This window comes from Salvia hispanica, chromosome 3 (assembly GCF_029641045.1).
Source record: "Salvia hispanica isolate PSC_SH4W2 chromosome 3, Shi_PSC_v1, whole genome shotgun sequence".
Classification (NCBI taxonomy): domain Eukaryota; kingdom Viridiplantae; phylum Streptophyta; class Magnoliopsida; order Lamiales; family Lamiaceae; genus Salvia; species Salvia hispanica.
Window position 1 is genome coordinate 41,438,824 of NC_142694.1, and position 17,039 is coordinate 41,455,862.

At 38.5% G+C, this 17,039-nt stretch overlaps 1 protein-coding gene, 1 long non-coding RNA gene and 2 pseudogenes across 5 annotated transcripts; 3 read left to right on the forward strand and 1 right to left on the reverse strand.

The window, feature by feature from the left end:
• Positions 1-5,817: 5,817 nt before the first annotated feature.
• On the forward strand, positions 5,818-9,090 carry LOC148930800 (LEAF RUST 10 DISEASE-RESISTANCE LOCUS RECEPTOR-LIKE PROTEIN KINASE-like 2.1). Of its 3 annotated transcripts, none has more exons than XM_089068821.1 (3): positions 5,818-6,706; positions 7,713-7,745; positions 7,914-9,090. In XM_089068821.1, exons 1-3 carry the CDS (start codon positions 5,935-5,937, stop codon positions 9,020-9,022), a joined length of 1,914 nt encoding a protein of 637 aa, XP_088924947.1. In that variant the 5' UTR covers positions 5,818-5,934; the 3' UTR covers positions 9,023-9,090. The 3 variants fall into 3 exon arrangements, with proteins under 3 accessions (XP_088924947.1, XP_088924948.1, XP_088924946.1); XM_089068820.1 differs by having other exon boundaries at positions 5,819-6,706; positions 7,710-7,745; XM_089068822.1 differs by lacking the exon at positions 7,713-7,745.
• A 757-nt stretch (positions 9,091-9,847) lies between these two features.
• Positions 9,848-15,473, reverse strand: LOC148930801 (uncharacterized). The gene is made up of 2 exons (XR_016137218.1): positions 15,216-15,473; positions 9,848-10,349 (listed from the first exon to the last, which is right to left on the reverse strand). It is a non-coding gene; the product is annotated as an uncharacterized LOC148930801 (long non-coding RNA).
• LOC125209406 (LEAF RUST 10 DISEASE-RESISTANCE LOCUS RECEPTOR-LIKE PROTEIN KINASE-like 2.4 pseudogene) lies at positions 10,653-12,044 on the forward strand (annotated as a pseudogene).
• LOC148930802 (LEAF RUST 10 DISEASE-RESISTANCE LOCUS RECEPTOR-LIKE PROTEIN KINASE-like 2.4) lies at positions 12,065-14,804 on the forward strand (annotated as a pseudogene). The gene is made up of 3 exons (XR_016137217.1): positions 12,065-13,039; positions 13,364-13,396; positions 13,587-14,804. The product of XR_016137217.1 is annotated as an LEAF RUST 10 DISEASE-RESISTANCE LOCUS RECEPTOR-LIKE PROTEIN KINASE-like 2.4 (transcript).
• Positions 15,474-17,039: the final 1,566 nt, after the last annotated feature.

The window sequence follows — 17,039 nt, forward strand, 5'->3', positions numbered from 1 at the left end:
ACCCAGGGTTGACTTTGGGCCCGAAATAAACTGTCGAACGAAGCTGGCGGGTCGCTAGGTTGGGTGTGCGTCGAAGCTGGCGAGTCGCCAGCTGCTTACGGCATTTTTCTCGTCTTTTGCTGGCGGGTCGCCAGGTTCATTTGCATGCGAACCTGGCGGGTCGCCAGCTATGTCACTGCTCTGCGCAGTCTTGGTAAAACGGCCATAACTTCTTCTACCGAACTCTGATTGAGACGTTTAAGATATCTACGCGAAGCTCTTTCGAAGACGAAGAGAATGGTATGCATTACATGCGAATCAGACTTCAAAATCTCCAGAAAAGCTGTCTCGAACATTGAGCAGCTGCACATCCACATGTTTTGTACATTTTTCTACACATTATTCACAAAATGGTCAAAATACCAACGTAATAGAGAAGTAGCTATAATCATGTCTCAAATTACACAATATATGATCAAAACCAAGTAAAACTACTCTCTAAAACCATGTAAAATCCAAGTTAATCAATCTATATTATAGAATAACCAATGAAGTGTCAAATTAAAGTCAAACAAATAGAATGATAGAAATTTTATCGGGTTTTCGGGCCAGCCCATCGGGTTTTCGGGTCTGGCCCTAACGGATTGCGGGTTAATCGGGTGTGGACTAATCGGGTTGTAATTTTATCAGACTAGAAATTTTCAGCCCTAACCCTATAAATTTGGCGGGCTATTGAGGACGGCCCATGGGTTACGGGCTACATTGACATCTCTGTCTCCCACTTCTTTATTTATAGCTAGTAGCCTTTCTAGACTGTAATAAATTTTTTATTTTATTTTAATTAATCATGGATTAATATTATAATCTAGTTAAAATTTCACTAATAATATCCGTTGGCCATTTGTTTTTTACGGAACTGTAACAAAATGACCGATCCGACGATGATTTCATTTGTTTAGGACTCGATTTTCATAAAGTGAATATTTTGGACGAATTTCGTATTTTGGCCATGTATTTAGGACCAAAATAGTATTTTACTCTAAATTCAACGGCAAAGAAGAAGGTAACTATGTAATTCGCCAACAACCCATATTTTTCTTTGTAGGTTTCGTTATCTTTGCTAAACACTACATCCGTCCAATGTGAAACATAACCGACACGAGTTTTAATTCAAAATTAGTAAATTACGAAATTAAGGATACTTATAAATTTAAATATATCTATTATAATATCATTACATAAATGTGCTTTTATGTGTAGTTTATTAATTTAATATTTTTAATTGTGCTCTGAATCTCATGCATGTTTCCAGTGGCTGGATGTAGATGAGGTTGGATGGGTTAATGATGTGAATCCGGGTATTCAAAATCATAGGATGCAACTACATCGAGGGCCAAGGGTTGATTGGGGTCCGAAAAGAAGGTGGAGATATGGCAAGGAGCCAAGCCGGATTCGAAGGTCTGACTCAAACCAGAATTTTCCTAGAAATATGATGTCCAAATGCTGTTCTAAGACCACCATTATCTTCATCATCAAAAGAGCTTCGCGTGAGTACCTTACACGCCTCAATCGGAGCTCGGATGAGGAAGTTATGGCCTTTTAACGAAAGTCGCGCAGAGCTGCCAAAAAAATGCCCGGCCACAGAGAAAACGCCCGGGCAAGGCCCCAAAACGCCCGGGCCGGGCGTTTTGCCCGAAAATGCCATTTTTTTAAGATTTCAAAGACTATTTTCCCTATTACTTTTGTTTTAGTATAAATACTCTTTTGTAGGGTTTTCATTCTCAGCTTTTGAATATTTGTAAGAGACTATTTCTCCATATTTGAGAGCTCACCTTCTTCATCTTTTGAAGACTTATCAAATTCCTTCCGGTTGCATTCGATCTTTTGCCGGGCTAAGGTTGATTGTAAAGGTATGCTTGCTAGTTCTTGTGTTGCTAGTTTGTGGAGCCATTAGGTGTTTGTATGTGAAAGTGCCTTTGGGATTTCTTTCTTGTTCTTCACCTAAATCATAACACTAATCCATCATCTATCCTTTTATCCATTTTTCTTGTTCCATTTCTTGGTTTATCTTGTTTATTCGCTGGGTTTATTTACAAGAACAAGTCCGGGGCAAGTTCATGAGTCTTCAATCTAGAGGATTCACATTATTTGGTATCAAGAGCCATTGGTTCTTGTTCTTGTAAGAAAAGAAAAAAGAAAAAATCCCCAAAGGGTGAAATTGTTAGAAAATTGTCAAAAAAAAAAGAAGAGATATCTCCAAATCTATCCATGGGCATTAGCTATAAACTTGCATATGTGTTGTTGGGTATGTTTATGTGAATGTTACAAAGTTATAGGCCGATATTCCATCAATTGTTGGGTCTATTGTTGTTTAGTGAAAATTGTGAACACAAATTGTTTGTTGTTTTATCCCTTTGGCCATGCACCCTACTTTCACTAATCTTGTGGCTTCTTGGACTAGTTTTCACTTGCCTAGTTGTGTATCTTGTTTGTGCTATTTGTGCAACCCTTGGGATTACATCATCGAGAGCAAGTGAGGGAGAGTATCTAGCCACTAAATCTCTAAACCTTCCGAGAGACATTGGGTGTGAGTTTGGGGAATTGGGGACATACTTTGTGGGTTGGGAAGTGAGCTCCTCACTAAAGTCTCCATTCTTGGGTGTGTGCGTTGTTTGTGTTATTAACAAAAGGGATGTGTCCCTAGTCCTCTTTATCTTCTTTGTAGGTACCAAAAATGCCACCACGTACGAGGATTTCTAAGCACAATTCGCCTAGAAGGGAGGATGGGGACGACATCGCGTCCACATCCGACGACACCCTCAAAGAGATGTTTTCCTCAATCATGAAGGAGATGCGCGATGCGCGGGGAATCATGAATTCTATGCAAGAGGGATTTACGGCATACCATGAGAATATATCTCTCATAAAAGATCGAGTTAGGCATAACAATTCCATAGCACCTAGTGACCGAGAGAGACATGATAGGAGTGACTACAAGTCAAGGTATCACGATGATGGACTTGATAGAGGGAGTAGAAGGGAACAAGTACCAAAGTTCTATGGAGAGTCTAACTCTAAGAGGATGAATGATCATGGTCATCTTAAGGTGCATGAGCGGTTAATAGGGGAGGAAGTCTCAAGTAAATCAAGGGAGAGCTCAAACCCTCGACATTATGGTGGTGACACAAGACGAAGAAGCATCCCACCAAAGAAGATGGACCTATCTCATCCTAGCTATCATACGAAGGTTTCGTCGTGGTTGTCATCCAACTTCACTACTTCAAAGGGCTTGATTCAAAATAGGTGTGACAATAAAGAACGTGTCAAGAATATGGTGGATTTTGTTGATGATGATGATGATGAAGAGCAATGTGAGGATGAAACGGAGTCCATGGTCACACATGAACAAGATGCACACCCAACTTTCAATGATGGCATGTCTAGCATAAGGGAAGCCGAGGACGGGAGTGAGCCATTAAATGCCCTTCAAATCTTGAACAACGAACCAAAGCCACATGAGGTTGATAATGGGAATAAGCACTTGAGAGGGAATCGAGAGAAAGAGCAAAAGCTAGAAAATGAGAGCATGCTTCAAAAGCAAATAGAGCGTGAGAAAAGGCGAAAATGTGAGATGCAAAAGCCAAGAGAGAGTGGTGGGGGTGAGTGTGAATCAACACTTTCAAGAGAGAAAAACCACAAGCATGTGAGAAAAAAAAGTTGCTTATTAGATTCTAAGATCACCCATGGGAGGGCTCTAAACCACCCTATCATTTTTGCCCTTGGTGAGGAGAATGACCTTTATTTCACTAACTCTTATTACTTGTCTTTTCTCTTGGATGACATTTTGAGACAGGAATTGGAAGGATTGGAATGTGAACCCCGAGTCGTGGATGCACCGAGTAACTTCTTACCGGTGATGAACTCATGGACGCAAGGTCAAGTTGAATCACCTCTTTACCAAGGTTCAAGTATTCTCACCTTAACTTGTGATAATGATTTAATGAAACAAGTGAATGTGATTTGTTTTCAAATGCCCATTTGTATTGATACTCTTATCACTTGTGGTTTGTTTGATATGTGGCATGAAAATCTAGAATCATTACTTGCTAAGTTTAGTCTTACAAGCTATGAGGATCCTTTCTTGTGTATCCCTAGCCCTTCTAAAAATGTCAATTCTTTTATGAAGACAATGTTAGGTATGTGGATTGGTAGAGTGGATGGATTTGGGACCAAGAGATACAAAGTGTTTGACGCATGTGTGTCTTGGCATGATAAGTTCTTTTATTGCATAAAAATCAAACTTTTCCATGGAGTTGGCATGTTTTATGGATCCTTTATCAAAGGTCTTACAACAAAACCTTATAAAAGGATTGTTAGAGTTGTGTGTCTCCATACCATGTGCTTATATTTTGGACTTGTTAGAGTATGGAAAATATCTTGATGACACGCACAAATGTGTTAGGAGAAAACTTGTTGATAGTACCATTACTTGTGATATTGAGTTTACATGTGCATTATGGTTAGGGTGTAGATCTTATGCTCCTTACTTGATGCAAGTTTCATTGTTTGATCATAGCCTCCTAATCCCTAGTGGTCGAATTTTTCCAATATTGTTATTACTTTATGATCACAATGATGGTATGATTGATGAGACCATATATGCATTAGATATATTCCACATGGAGATTTGCAATCTTGACTATATACCTCTCTACACCCTTGGATATAGTCTCTACACCCTTGGTAAGCCAAGTACATCTTCTAGACCTATGATACTTGATTTGGACTTACTTGGTCTTATAGGTATGCTTGATCCGGATTTGAGGACAAATCCTTCAAAAGAATGAGGGAATGATGTGAATCCGGGTGTCCGAAAGATGAATCTAAGAACCGGATTTGAGGACAAATCCTTTCACAAAGAAGGAGAGGATGATGTGAATCCGGGTATTCAAAATCATAGGATGCAACTACATCGAGGGCCAAGGGTTGATTGGGGTCCGAAAAGAAGGTGGAGATATGGCAAGGAGCCAAGCCGGATTCGAAGGTCTGACTCAAACCAGAATTTTCCTAGAAAAATGATGTCCAAATGCTGTTCTAAGACCACCATTATCTTCATCATCAAAAGAGCTTCGCGTGAGTACCTTACACGCCTCAATCGGAGCTCGGATGAGGAAGTTATGGCCTTTTGACGAAAGTCGCGCAGAGCTGCCAAAAAAAATGCCCGGCTACAGATAAAACGCCCGGGCAAGGCCCCAAAACGCCCGGGCCGGGCGTTTTGCCCGAAAATGCCATTTTTTTAAGATTTCAAAGACTATTTTCCCTATTACTTTTGTTTTAGTATAAATACTCTTTTGTAGGGTTTTCATTCTCAGCTTTTGAATATTTGTAAGAGACTATTTCTCCATATTTGAGAGCTCACCTTCTTCATCTTTTGAAGACTTATCAAATTCCTTCGGGTTGCATTCGATCTTTTGCCGGGCTAAGGTTGATTGTAAAGGTATGCTTGCTAGTTCTTGTGTTGCTAGTTTGTGGAGCCATTAGGTGTTTGTATGTGAAAGTGCCTTTGGGATTTCTTTCTTGTTCTTCACCTAAATCATAACACTAATCCATCATCTATCCTTTTATCCATTTTTCTTGTTCCATTTCTTGGTTTATCTTGTTTATTCGCTGGGTTTATTTACAAGAACAAGTCCGGGACAAGTTCATGAGTCTTCAATCTAGAGGATTCACATTAGTTAACCGATATTATCGTCGGCCCATGAGAGATTAAATTCGGATTTTGGAGCTACCGTCGAGCCCACAGGATAAGGATACATCGAGATCGAAAATGTTGATTATTCATCATTCCCAAGTCAACACGGTTGTTCATAAATGTTACAGATGAGAAGCAGAATAATGCAACACATAAATACAGTTTTTGCTTTTTGATCTGTCTTATTCATCAAGCATTTGGACATGAAGATAGACAACCCCCATACTCTCTCTCTATGCATATTCTCTCTGCTCCTCGTCTCATCCAAAATCTGCCGCGCCGCAGACTTCCGATACGAAGCCTGCGCGCCGCAAAATTGCAGCGGCGGTGGCCCCAACATTAGCTTCCCGTTCTTCCTCCAATCGCAGCAATCCTACTGCGGCTACCCAGGCTTCGCGATCGATTGCAGCACCAATGGATTTCCGATTCTCCGTCTCTCGGAAAACGAGTACATAATCGAAGACATTTTCTACGAAAATCGATCTCTCCACGTCTTCAACGCAGCGTTGCTACCAATTCCATCGTCGATCGACAGCTGCTCTCGGAGATTGATCCGAAACGCGACTCTCCCCGACGGCAGATTCGATTACTCCGGCGGTGAGGATATCGGTTTGTTTTTCGGCTGCAAAAACGTGAGCGAAGAGCTGCGGAGGTATGGAATCGGCCATTGCAATGTTTCTAGAGAGAGAAGCGACGAGATTGATTTGGCGATGTTTGGTGGCAATAAGGATTGGGGGAGAGCGATTGGCACGTGCGAGGAGAGCGTTGTGGCACGTGCGGAGCTGATTGGAGATGAGAGGGAGGATGAAGTGGTGGATGTTGCGACGGTTTTGAGGAGGGGATTTGTGATGAATTGGACGGCGAGTGATTGTAGCTATTGCAGTGAGAGCGGCGGCCGCTGCGGTTTTAACGAGACTTCTTTCCATTTCAGGTGTTTCTGTCCCGACGGGCCGCATTCAAGGAGCTGCAGACCAAGTAAGATTTTGTTGACTTCGAACGTTCAATCAAGTTGATGTTAGGTGCGCTAGACAGAATCATGAGATATACTTTACATATAATTAATTACTTATCATTTTAATATAAGCATTGTAAAGATGGACTGAGATGCATTGTTACGAGCTAAGTTTTTGAAAGAAAAGGTAGATAAGAATAAACATATATAGCCTCTAGTGACGGGCAATAGTGGGAATCGAACGGGTTTAAGTTGTGGCATGTGGACATTCAAGTCGAACTACATTTATCTCTGAATCAACTACGAGTATCTCTTAATTAACGACTTGATGGATTGGAAAAGTGGGTTAAAAACACCACATATTAAAACAAGACACACTCGCACAAGGAAAGAATAGGTGTTTCAGTGTTGGGCCGGTTGGCAAATACTCCCTCTGTTCCATAGTAATGGAGGTGTTTCTTTTCAGCACGGAGATTAAGAAAAATTTTGTTAGGTGAGTTAAGTAAAGTGGAAAATGAAAAAGGTAGAGAGATGAAGAGAGATATAAGTACGCGAGAGTAAAGTAGATGTGGAAAAATGTGTTGACTTTTACTAAAAAGGAAAATGACTCTATTACTATGGAATGTACTAAAATGGCAAAATGACTCTATTACTATGGAACCGAGGGAGTACTACTTTTGTCCACGAAACATAGTCTAGTTTTTCTATTTTTCGGTAGTTCACTAAAATTAGCCTTTGTCTATTTGCGGTAAGTTTTTCTCTTTAATGAGATGATTCCCACTTCCACTAATAAAACTTCAACTATTTCTTTATCTATCTCTCTTAATTTACCAATCTAACATTAAAATTCGTATTGTCCAATGCTATAAATATTTTTTTGGAGAAAGGTAGTAGTAGTGTTATTCATGTTATTGTGCCATCTTGATACTCCGCTCCAACTTCCAATACTAGATTACTTTTATAACGTACATTTTGTCAACCATCTCAGAAGGGAAAATATTAAAATTATAATGTCCATTTTCTTAGCAGGACATATCAGACTCAGTATGTTCTTTTTAATAGGTATGTCCCCTTCGCCAATACTTTGCTAAGATCTTCATTTAAATCTTCTTTTTCCAATCATTCATACATCTTCTACACTGTTGCCTTAATGTTTGATTGTGATCAGCATACGTTTTCACTTGCATTCTTCTCAGATTCCTTAAACTAAACAACTCTTTTGCTTGACAGGTGGTCTGACTATAGCCGCTCTTACATCCTGTTTGATAGCTTCATATGTCTTCATTCGGAGGAAGCGTGCAAAGGCGAAAAAGGAGCAAGAAAAAGACATCAAACGCTTTCTGAAAAACAATGGAAATCTTGCACCGATGAGATACAAATACACTAACATGAAGAAAATGACAAGCTCATTCAATGAAAACTTGGGAAGAGGAGGGTTTGGCAATGTTTACAAAGGACAGTTTCCGGACGGTCATCTAGTAGCAGTCAAAGTCTTGAACGATTCAAATGGAAATGGGGAAGATTTCATGAATGAGGTTGCCAGTATTAGCAGAACTTCCCATGTTAATATTGTCACTTTGTTGGGATATTGTTTTGAAGGTTCGAAAAGAGCTCTCATTTATGATTTCATGCCGAATGGTTCACTTGAAAAGTTTATTGGCAAAAATGATTCATCCTCTCAAGAATCTGGGTTGGGATGGAGTAAATTGTTTGAGATCGCTCTTGGGGTAGCTCGAGGGCTCGAATACTTGCACCAAGGCTGTAATACAAGGATTTTGCATTTGGACATCAAGCCTCAGAATATACTTCTTGATATGGACATGAACCCAAGAATTTCAGATTTTGGGCTTGCTAAATTGTGTCCAAACAGATCAAGCATAGTCTCTATGATGGGGACAAGAGGTACGATAGGGTACATTGCCCCTGAAGTGTTTTCTAGAAACTTCGGAGAAGTCTCTTACAAGTCTGATGTGTATAGTTATGGGATGCTGGTTTTGGAAATGGTTGGTGGAAGGACAACCGTTGATCGAAGAGATGTAGATTGTACTAGTGAAATATATTTCCCAACATATCTCTACAGGCAGATTGAGATGAATGCTGAAAGAGATGGTGATCTTGCTGGATCATTGAACGAAGAAGAAGAAAGCCAACGCGTGAAGAGAAATTTGATCATTGTTGGGCTGTGGTGCATTCAGACAAACCCTAGGGACCGACCGTCGATGACAAGGGTGGTAGAGATGTTGGAAGGGAAATTTGGGTCATTGGAGGTTCCACCTAAGCCTTACCTTTGCTCATCCCCAAGAGCAGCACCAACCTATTCAACTTCTGAATCATTATAGTAGTTTGTTTGAATTTGTATGGTAACTTTTATGAAATTTTAATGCAGTAATATTGGAACTTCATCTAACTTTCACACTTTGATTTCATCCCACATTCATCAGGATTTGCATTTATATTTATTTTGATAAATTGTGTGGCTGAAGGAAACTTTATTTATTCCACATCCTAATTCCTATACACTAGGTCAATGCTAGTCAACTGAAGAGTAATGTAATCAACTTGGATGGGGCCAATGACTTACTTAATGGAATCCACATATTAACATTTAATACAACTCTCTCAAGAAAAGAAACCAACACAAAGCACAATGGCTCTTTGCAAGCAAGTAATGTTGTTGCTAGGCCATCTTCTTTTACTAGTACTACTCAAAGCTGATTCGAAATGCTCCAAATCCTATGCCTGTGGAAACTTTTCACTAGAGTTTCCATTCACTGCTAGTATTGATCCCGACTGCGGATTGTTCATAGTTCATGACTGTGACTCTACAAAGGGACCTCCAACATTACGCAGAGGAGCTCGAACCTCATATCAAATTCTTGAATTATTGACATCATCGAGTGTTATACTTTCTTAAATCTGTATCTGCCCGAGTCTCCTTTCGTTTAATTTACATTCCCTCCAAACGTCACATTTTTCACATGCTACAATCAAACTGTCGTTCCGCAAATCAAAGATTATTTCCATAGCTACCGCAGCTTACGCTGTAATATCTCCACTGTCCACTATAACCCCCCCCCCCCCCCCCCCCAGCTCATCAGGATCATGCTGATAAGAATGGCCAAAAAACAGAATGTGCAGCAAGATGTAAAAGAAGACATTGCAACTTGAGGAAGAAGAGAGTTTTTGCATTAAGCTTTTATTAAAAAAAGATGCGGCTGTTACAACTTTGTCTCTATATATACCATGCTAGAGAACAACCCAGAACATTAGTCAAACCCAAAATCCCTAACAAAGCATGCTGTAAAATCTGAACTACAAGACAATGTTCATTAAGAGAAATAAGGTGTGGTCCATCCTTTTTCAGGTGCTGAGATAAAGCCTGTACCTGGACCAATCAGCTGATTCCACCAAGCAGCACTTCCTTCCATGTAGGAGCAGCTAGCATCGGCTCCAACGTGGCACAACTAGATATTATCTTTGGCATAGGATATGTAGCATCACAAATTCTCTTAGCTGGCTTCTCTTTAGCAACTTCAGTTTGGATAATCATGTTAACACATGCTCCGTCTATTCCTCGAGATTGTTATTTGAATCAACTACCTATCAAGTCTTCCCATTCCAAGTCAACTGTTTCGTGTACCTCAGTAGTATCAACAACTTGATGAACTGGAAAAGTAAACACAAGTAGATTAAACAAACCACAAATTCCACTACATTTTCCATTCTCATATACTTTTCATAGTGTGGAAAGCATGAATCTCTTAGTTTCTTAGTATTCTCTAGGTTGATCAGTATAGTATAAGGGATCATTTTTTTATTTGTTTCACCTTAAATTTGAAGGCTAATGGTTGAATTTGATTGCAGGAAAGACGAGACATTGTATGTTCTTTTTAATAGGTATGTCCCCTTTAACAATACCTTTTTACTAAGATCTCCAATTATTCATACTTCTTCTACTCTGTTTCCTTTATGCTTGACTGCGGTCAGCATACCATTCTTCTAAGATGCATTAAATTAAACGACTTTTTTGCTTAATAGGTGGTCTGATTATAACCGCTCTTGCATCCTGTTTGATAGTTGTATATATTTCATTCATAGGAAGCGTGCAAAGGCAAAATAAGAGCAAGAAAAAGACATCAAACGCTTTCTGAAAAACAATGGAAATCTTGCACCGATCAGATACAAATACTCCAACATCAAGAAAAAGACAAACTCGTTCAATGAAAACTTGGGAAGAGGAGGGTTGGAAATGTTTACAAGGACAGTTTCCTGACGATCGTCTTGTGGCAGTGAAAGTTTTGAACGATTCAAATGGGAATGGGGAAGATTTCATGAATGAGGTCGCTAGTATTAGCAGAACTTCCCACGTTGTCGCATTGTTGGGGTTTTGTTTTTGAAGGTTCAAAAAGAGCTCTCATTTATGACTTCATGTCGAATTGTTCTCTTGAAAAGTTCATTGGCAACAATGCTTCTTCATCCCAAGAGTCCTCATTGGGATGGGATAAGTTGTTTGAGATCGTTCTTGGTATAGCTCGAGGGCTTGAATACTTGCACCAAGGTTGAAATATGAGGATTCTGCATTTCGACATCAAGCCTCAGAACATACTTCTGAATAAGGACATGAATCCAAGGATTTCCTATTGCGGGATTGCTAAATTGTGTTGAAACAGATCAAGCATAGTCTCTATGATGGGGGCAAGAGGTACAATAGGGTACATAGCCCCTGAAGTGTTCTCTAGAAACTTCAGAGAAGTAGAATCTGAAAGCCAACCTTTGAAGAGACACATGATCATTGTTGGGCTGTGGTGCATTCAGACAAACCCTAAAGACCGACCGTCAATGACGAAGGTGGTAGAGATGTTGGAAGGGAAGCTTGGATCATTGGAGGTTCCACCTAAACCTTACCTTTATTCACCACCAAGATCAGCAGAACTATCCTATTCAACTTTTAAATCTTTTTAATAAGTTGCTTTACTCTATGGCAATTATGTGAAAAATGTAGCACTATTGGAACTTTATCCTTTATTTTTGGTTGATTAAATAGCTTTGGCTTTGTAGAAAGTGTTAGGGTAACTATTAGATAAATAAAAACAAAAATTTGATGAATTTATATATCCATGATTATATACATTATATGAGAAGTTGGAGGAATGTATTTGGAATGTATTTCCAACCGTCACACTTTGGAATTTTAGGCCGAACCCGATTCCTATTATTGCTAGGATTATGGTTCGATGTTTTTTGCTATTTATAAATCGTATCCAAAAACTATATAGTGAAATCTCTGTCTAGACATCTACGCCAAACTACGTAAGTACATATTGCATCAAACCCAATTTCTATTGTTACTAGGATTATGGTTCCCTGTTTTTGCCTACATATATCTCTTTCTATTGTAAATTGTATCCAAGAAATTATTGGATAATATAGTTTCTGAATTTTGATTGGTTCAGATTTAGATATTTATCAGCCCAACCAAAAGTGTTAGTTACGGCCCATACTGTCCTTAACTAGTGCCCAATATAATCGATGGTCTTCCACTGACAAATATAGTTTCCAAGTCAAGCAGAGTACAAAATGGACTATTCTCCCACTTTCTAAATTCCTTTATTTATAGCATAGTTACCTTTTTCTGAGTGTAACTAATTTAGTAGTAATGGCTAAAACCAAGATTTTGTTGTTCTTACTCTCATGCAATATCCTATTCCCCAGAATTGATTCCAAATGTCCAAAATCTTTCTCATGTGGGAATCTAGGTTCCTTGAAATTCCCTTTCACTCAAAATAGAAAATGCGGGTTATTTTTCGTTGAAGGCTGTGATTCTGTATTGCCCAAGCTTCACCTAAGGCCTGAACGGTATGGGTACGGGCAAGGAGTGTACAACTTTGTCGGCAACAATTTATCGACGAACGAGTTAACAATTTTCGATGGTACCCACCAAATGAGTTTGAATGACAAGAGTTGTAACTTTTTTGAAAATATATCTCTATCTCAATCTCCCTCTGTTTCATTCACTTTTACCCCTAATATCACATTCTTCACGTGCTGGAGTGTAACTACTGATCCAATTGTCCAAAATTATTTCCATAACTACCACCGTGCTAGTTGCCAAGGCCCCCCAGCAGTCTATTATAGAAACCAAGGACAGTATGATCCAACCAATAGTAGTATTCCTTCAAGGTGTTCAATGGTTCAGTTACCAACAAAATCGAACCGAGTTACTAGTGAGCTATTTGAAGAGTTGAGCGCTGAGTTTACTTTGAAGTGGGATGTTTCTCAAGAATGCTGGGATTGCTATGGTCGAGGAGGGCAGTGTGTTAGTGACAATTTGAATAAATTCAAATGCAGAGAAGAAGGTAACTATTTAATTTGCTAACAACCCATATTTTTGAGTGAGATGTCGAATCTTGAGTTCAGTTTAAGAACAATAATTTACCGTAGGGCTTCATTAGAGGATTGGCCTCGTAGGAAGATTTTTTTATCAATATCTACTGCATCATCCATTTCATTTGAGTTCAGATAATATATTCATCTCTAATCGCCTCTTTTTTCTAGCATAAACAATCCAAAATTTCACTATATCTTAGTTACCTAGGTTTATCAGTGAGTGTCATAGGAAAGATCAGTTTTCGGGGTTGTTTCACCTAAACTACGAAAGCAAATGTTGAATTTGTTTGCAGGATATATGAGACAAAGAAAGATCATTTTCATAGGTATGTCACCAATGCTCTGCTAATACATTCTCATCTCCAGTCATCTTCTGTTTCAATATACCACTAATAATGGCGATCGCAATGTCCATTTCCCTAATACTTGAACTTCAATATGATCATGGATCAGCATACTGTTTTCAGTTATTACATTCTTCTGAGATTCATCAAAAACATTTGTTTACTTCAACAGGTGGTATCACTGTAGTAGCCTCTCTTACATTGTGTTTGATAATTGTATTCGTTTTCATTCGGAGGAAGCATACAATGTCAAAACAAGGTCATGAAGGGGAAATCGAACTCTTTCTGAAGAACAATGGAAATCTTGCTCCAATGAGATACAAATACTCCAGCATCAAGAAAATGACAAGTTCATTTAGTGAAAATTTAGGAAGAGGAGGATTTGGCAGTGTTTATAAAGGTCAATTTCCCGATGGTCGTCCTGTGGCGGTGAAAGTCTTGAATGAATCAAATGGAAATGGGGAAGATTTCATGAACGAGGTCGCCAGTATTAGCAGAACTTCCCACGTTAATATTGTCGCGCTGTTGGGGTTCTGTTTTGAAGGTTCAAAAAGAGCTCTCATTTATGACTTCATGCCTAATGGTTCTCTTGAAAAGTTCATTGGTAACAATGCTTCCTTGTCTCAAGAGTTCGCATTGGGATGGGATAAGTTGTTTGAGATTGCTCTTGGAATAGCTCGAGGGCTTGAATACTTGCATCAAGGTTGTAATACGAGGATTCTACATTTGGACATCAAGCCTCAGAACATACTTCTGGATGAGGACATGAATCCAAGAATTTCAGATTTTGGGCTTGCTAAAATGTGTCCGAATAGATCGAGCATAGTCTCCATGTTGATGGCAAGAGGGACAATAGGGTACATTGCCCCTGAAGTGTTTTCTAGAAACTTCGGAGAAGTCTCTTATAAGTCTGATGTGTATAGTTATGGGATGTTGGTTTTAGAAATGGTTGGAGGAAGGACTACAACCAATAACCGAAAAGCTGTAGATTGTACTAGTGAAATATATTTCCCCACTTATCTCTACAAGCAGATTGAGATGAATGCTGAAAGAGATGGTGATCTTGCTGGAGCATTGGATGAAGAAGACGAAAGCCAACACATGAAGAGAAATTTGATCATCGTTGGGTTGTGGTGCATTCAGTCAAACCCTAAGGACAGACCGTCAATGACAAGGGTGGCAGAGATGTTGGAAGGGAAGCTTGGATCATTGGAGGTTCCACCTAACCCTTATCTTTGTTAATCCCCTACTGCAGCACCAACCTATTTAAGTTCTGAAACTGTATAGCGGTTTGCTTGAATTTGTATGGTGAGTTTATGTGAAATTTTAATGTATCAATATTGGAACTTCATCCCGCATTAATGGGGATTTGCATTTATATTCATATTGATGTATTTGGATATTTGATCTATCTTTATTTGCAAGAATTAATCAAGGTCAAGGTTCTTGTGTTATGTGCTAAACACAAAAATTCACTTGATATCTAATGGGACTTTCATTATGAGTGCTAAATTAGAGGTACAGGCTCAGTACAATTTCTATTGGGACTTCCGTCGAACGGGTGGAACGCAAAATTCATATGTATTGTGGGCCAGAGCAGATTTTATATACTAATAGCTTCTAATTTCACTCTGTTTCACGAGAATTATGCTGATTTTAGTATCAACCAATAAATTAACGAAAAAATTAGAAATAAGTAATAGAAAATCCAAACAAAATAGACAATCTTTGAAAATAACAGGGACAGCTCAATCAAAAACCCACATTAATTCCCCAATATATTAAAAGCAGGATAAGATACCTCGATGCCAGAAGCCTTTGCCCAAGAAGTTGCAGAGAGCTAAACAGAGAGAAAAGAGATCTTAATTGAGATAAGTGAAACCGAATTGAATGGATAGAAAGCCAACTACTGGGCCGGCCCAACGGTTCTATACGTTGCAGGCTGTTAAAGGCTTGGCTTGAGCCTTTGGGTGTCCACAGATAAGGCGGAATGCCCATGCCACATCCAAAAAAAACTTGTCCGTCTAGTCAGGATAACTACAAAAACTTGTTCAGCCACGCCACAGCTACAAATCACTTATTTTATCAATTGTTTGTACATTTTAATTGGACTACAATAAAATTATTTGGACAAAATAAGGAATAGGTTGTATTTATAGAAATACATTAAAAAAAAACCAGAAATTGCAGCCGCGACGGTCTCGTGGCGTGCAATAGGCCGTCGCGGCGCTCCACCACCCGCACAGTAGTGAACTGCTCCATCTAAAATCGCGTATCACTTAAGAAAGTCATAATCTTGATTAATTGTGGTAATATAAGATAAAGATAGGAAAAATAAATTAAGAAAGAAAATTAATTATCCTAAGACAGTTTTAAGAAGAAATACGAATCAATTAACTCAGGATAGAGAGAATCATTAATATGCGTGGCTTCTTTAGTCCCATAAAAACAGATCATTTTTGTCATTTTAGTTTATCTAATGAGGAAAGTCACCGTCTATTTTTATGGAATGGATAGAGTATCTGTTCTACTATAAGCGACTCATATTTTTTTTTTTAATTATCTCACTATAAGTTAGTTATTTCATTTTTTAGCAAATAAACAACACATTATTCTCTTTTACTCACTTCATTCCTTATTAACATATGGCTACATTGAATTGAAAAGTTGAAAGAATAAAAGAAAGGAGAGAGAGATGGGTGAAGAAGATGATGACATGGAATTTATTTTTTATTTTTAAAATATAATTAATCAAAACAACGTCGTTTTGATTGCCACATAAATTATAATTTGCCACATCAGTTTCGATTTTTTATTTTGGGGAAAAACAGGAAAATATTAAAGTTCATGTATTTATATTCAAAAAATAAAGTTTAGGGGAAAAACCAGAAAGAGTTGCAAGTTCATGCATTTACAAACAAATAACCCTTCTCTTTTACTCGCTTCATTCCTTATTAACATATGGCTACATTGAATTGAAAAGCCAAAAATCCAACCCTGCTGCACTGAATTCCCCTTCACCGACATTCATCACTCCATATGTGGACTATACTGATAGGGACTTGATATTCTATTTTATTCCGGAAGAGAGTTGATATTCTCTCCGTATATTTATTTAGTTTACTTATGTTTTAGTATGTTTTAGTTACTATGATTTTATTTACTTTCCCTTGTAATTAGGATTTGATTTGCTTTTGATTTACTTCCCTAGTTTATAGGAGATCTTTTTGTACCACACATATTATAAATATGTGTGAAGTCTTTTATTATTATCGAGCAGAATGAATTAAATTAATATTTATCATTCTCTCCCTACGGTTCTTCCTCTTGGAGAAACCGATTACTCTCCAATTTCTCTCAATTCACGCCTAGTTCTCTCAAATAACTCCTTTGATAGGTAAAATCCTATCAAATTGGTGCTTTCATTTGGTTCTCATCCTCCTATTGATTTCTACCACCATGTCCGTCTTGCTGTCAAACTCTCCTCCAGACTCTCCTCCTCGGTTTTCTGGTGTTAACCCCGTGAGATGGATTTTGGATGTTCAAGAGTATTTTGACTATCATTTGTTTTCTGATACTGATCGTTTATTTTTTGTGAGGTTATTTTTTGACCATCCAGCATCTG

Excerpts from the sequence above, each read along its gene's own strand:
- LOC148930800 (XM_089068820.1), top strand. The coding sequence starts at position 5,935 with ATGAAGATAGACAACCCCCATACTCTCTCTCTATGCATATTCTCTCTG. Across the intron at positions 6,707-7,709 it reads TTCAAGGAGCTGCAGACCAA|CAGGACATATCAGACTCAGT; the intron begins GTAAGATTTTGT and ends CCATTTTCTTAG. Across the intron at positions 7,746-7,913 it reads CAGTATGTTCTTTTTAATAG|GTGGTCTGACTATAGCCGCT; the intron begins GTATGTCCCCTT and ends TTTGCTTGACAG.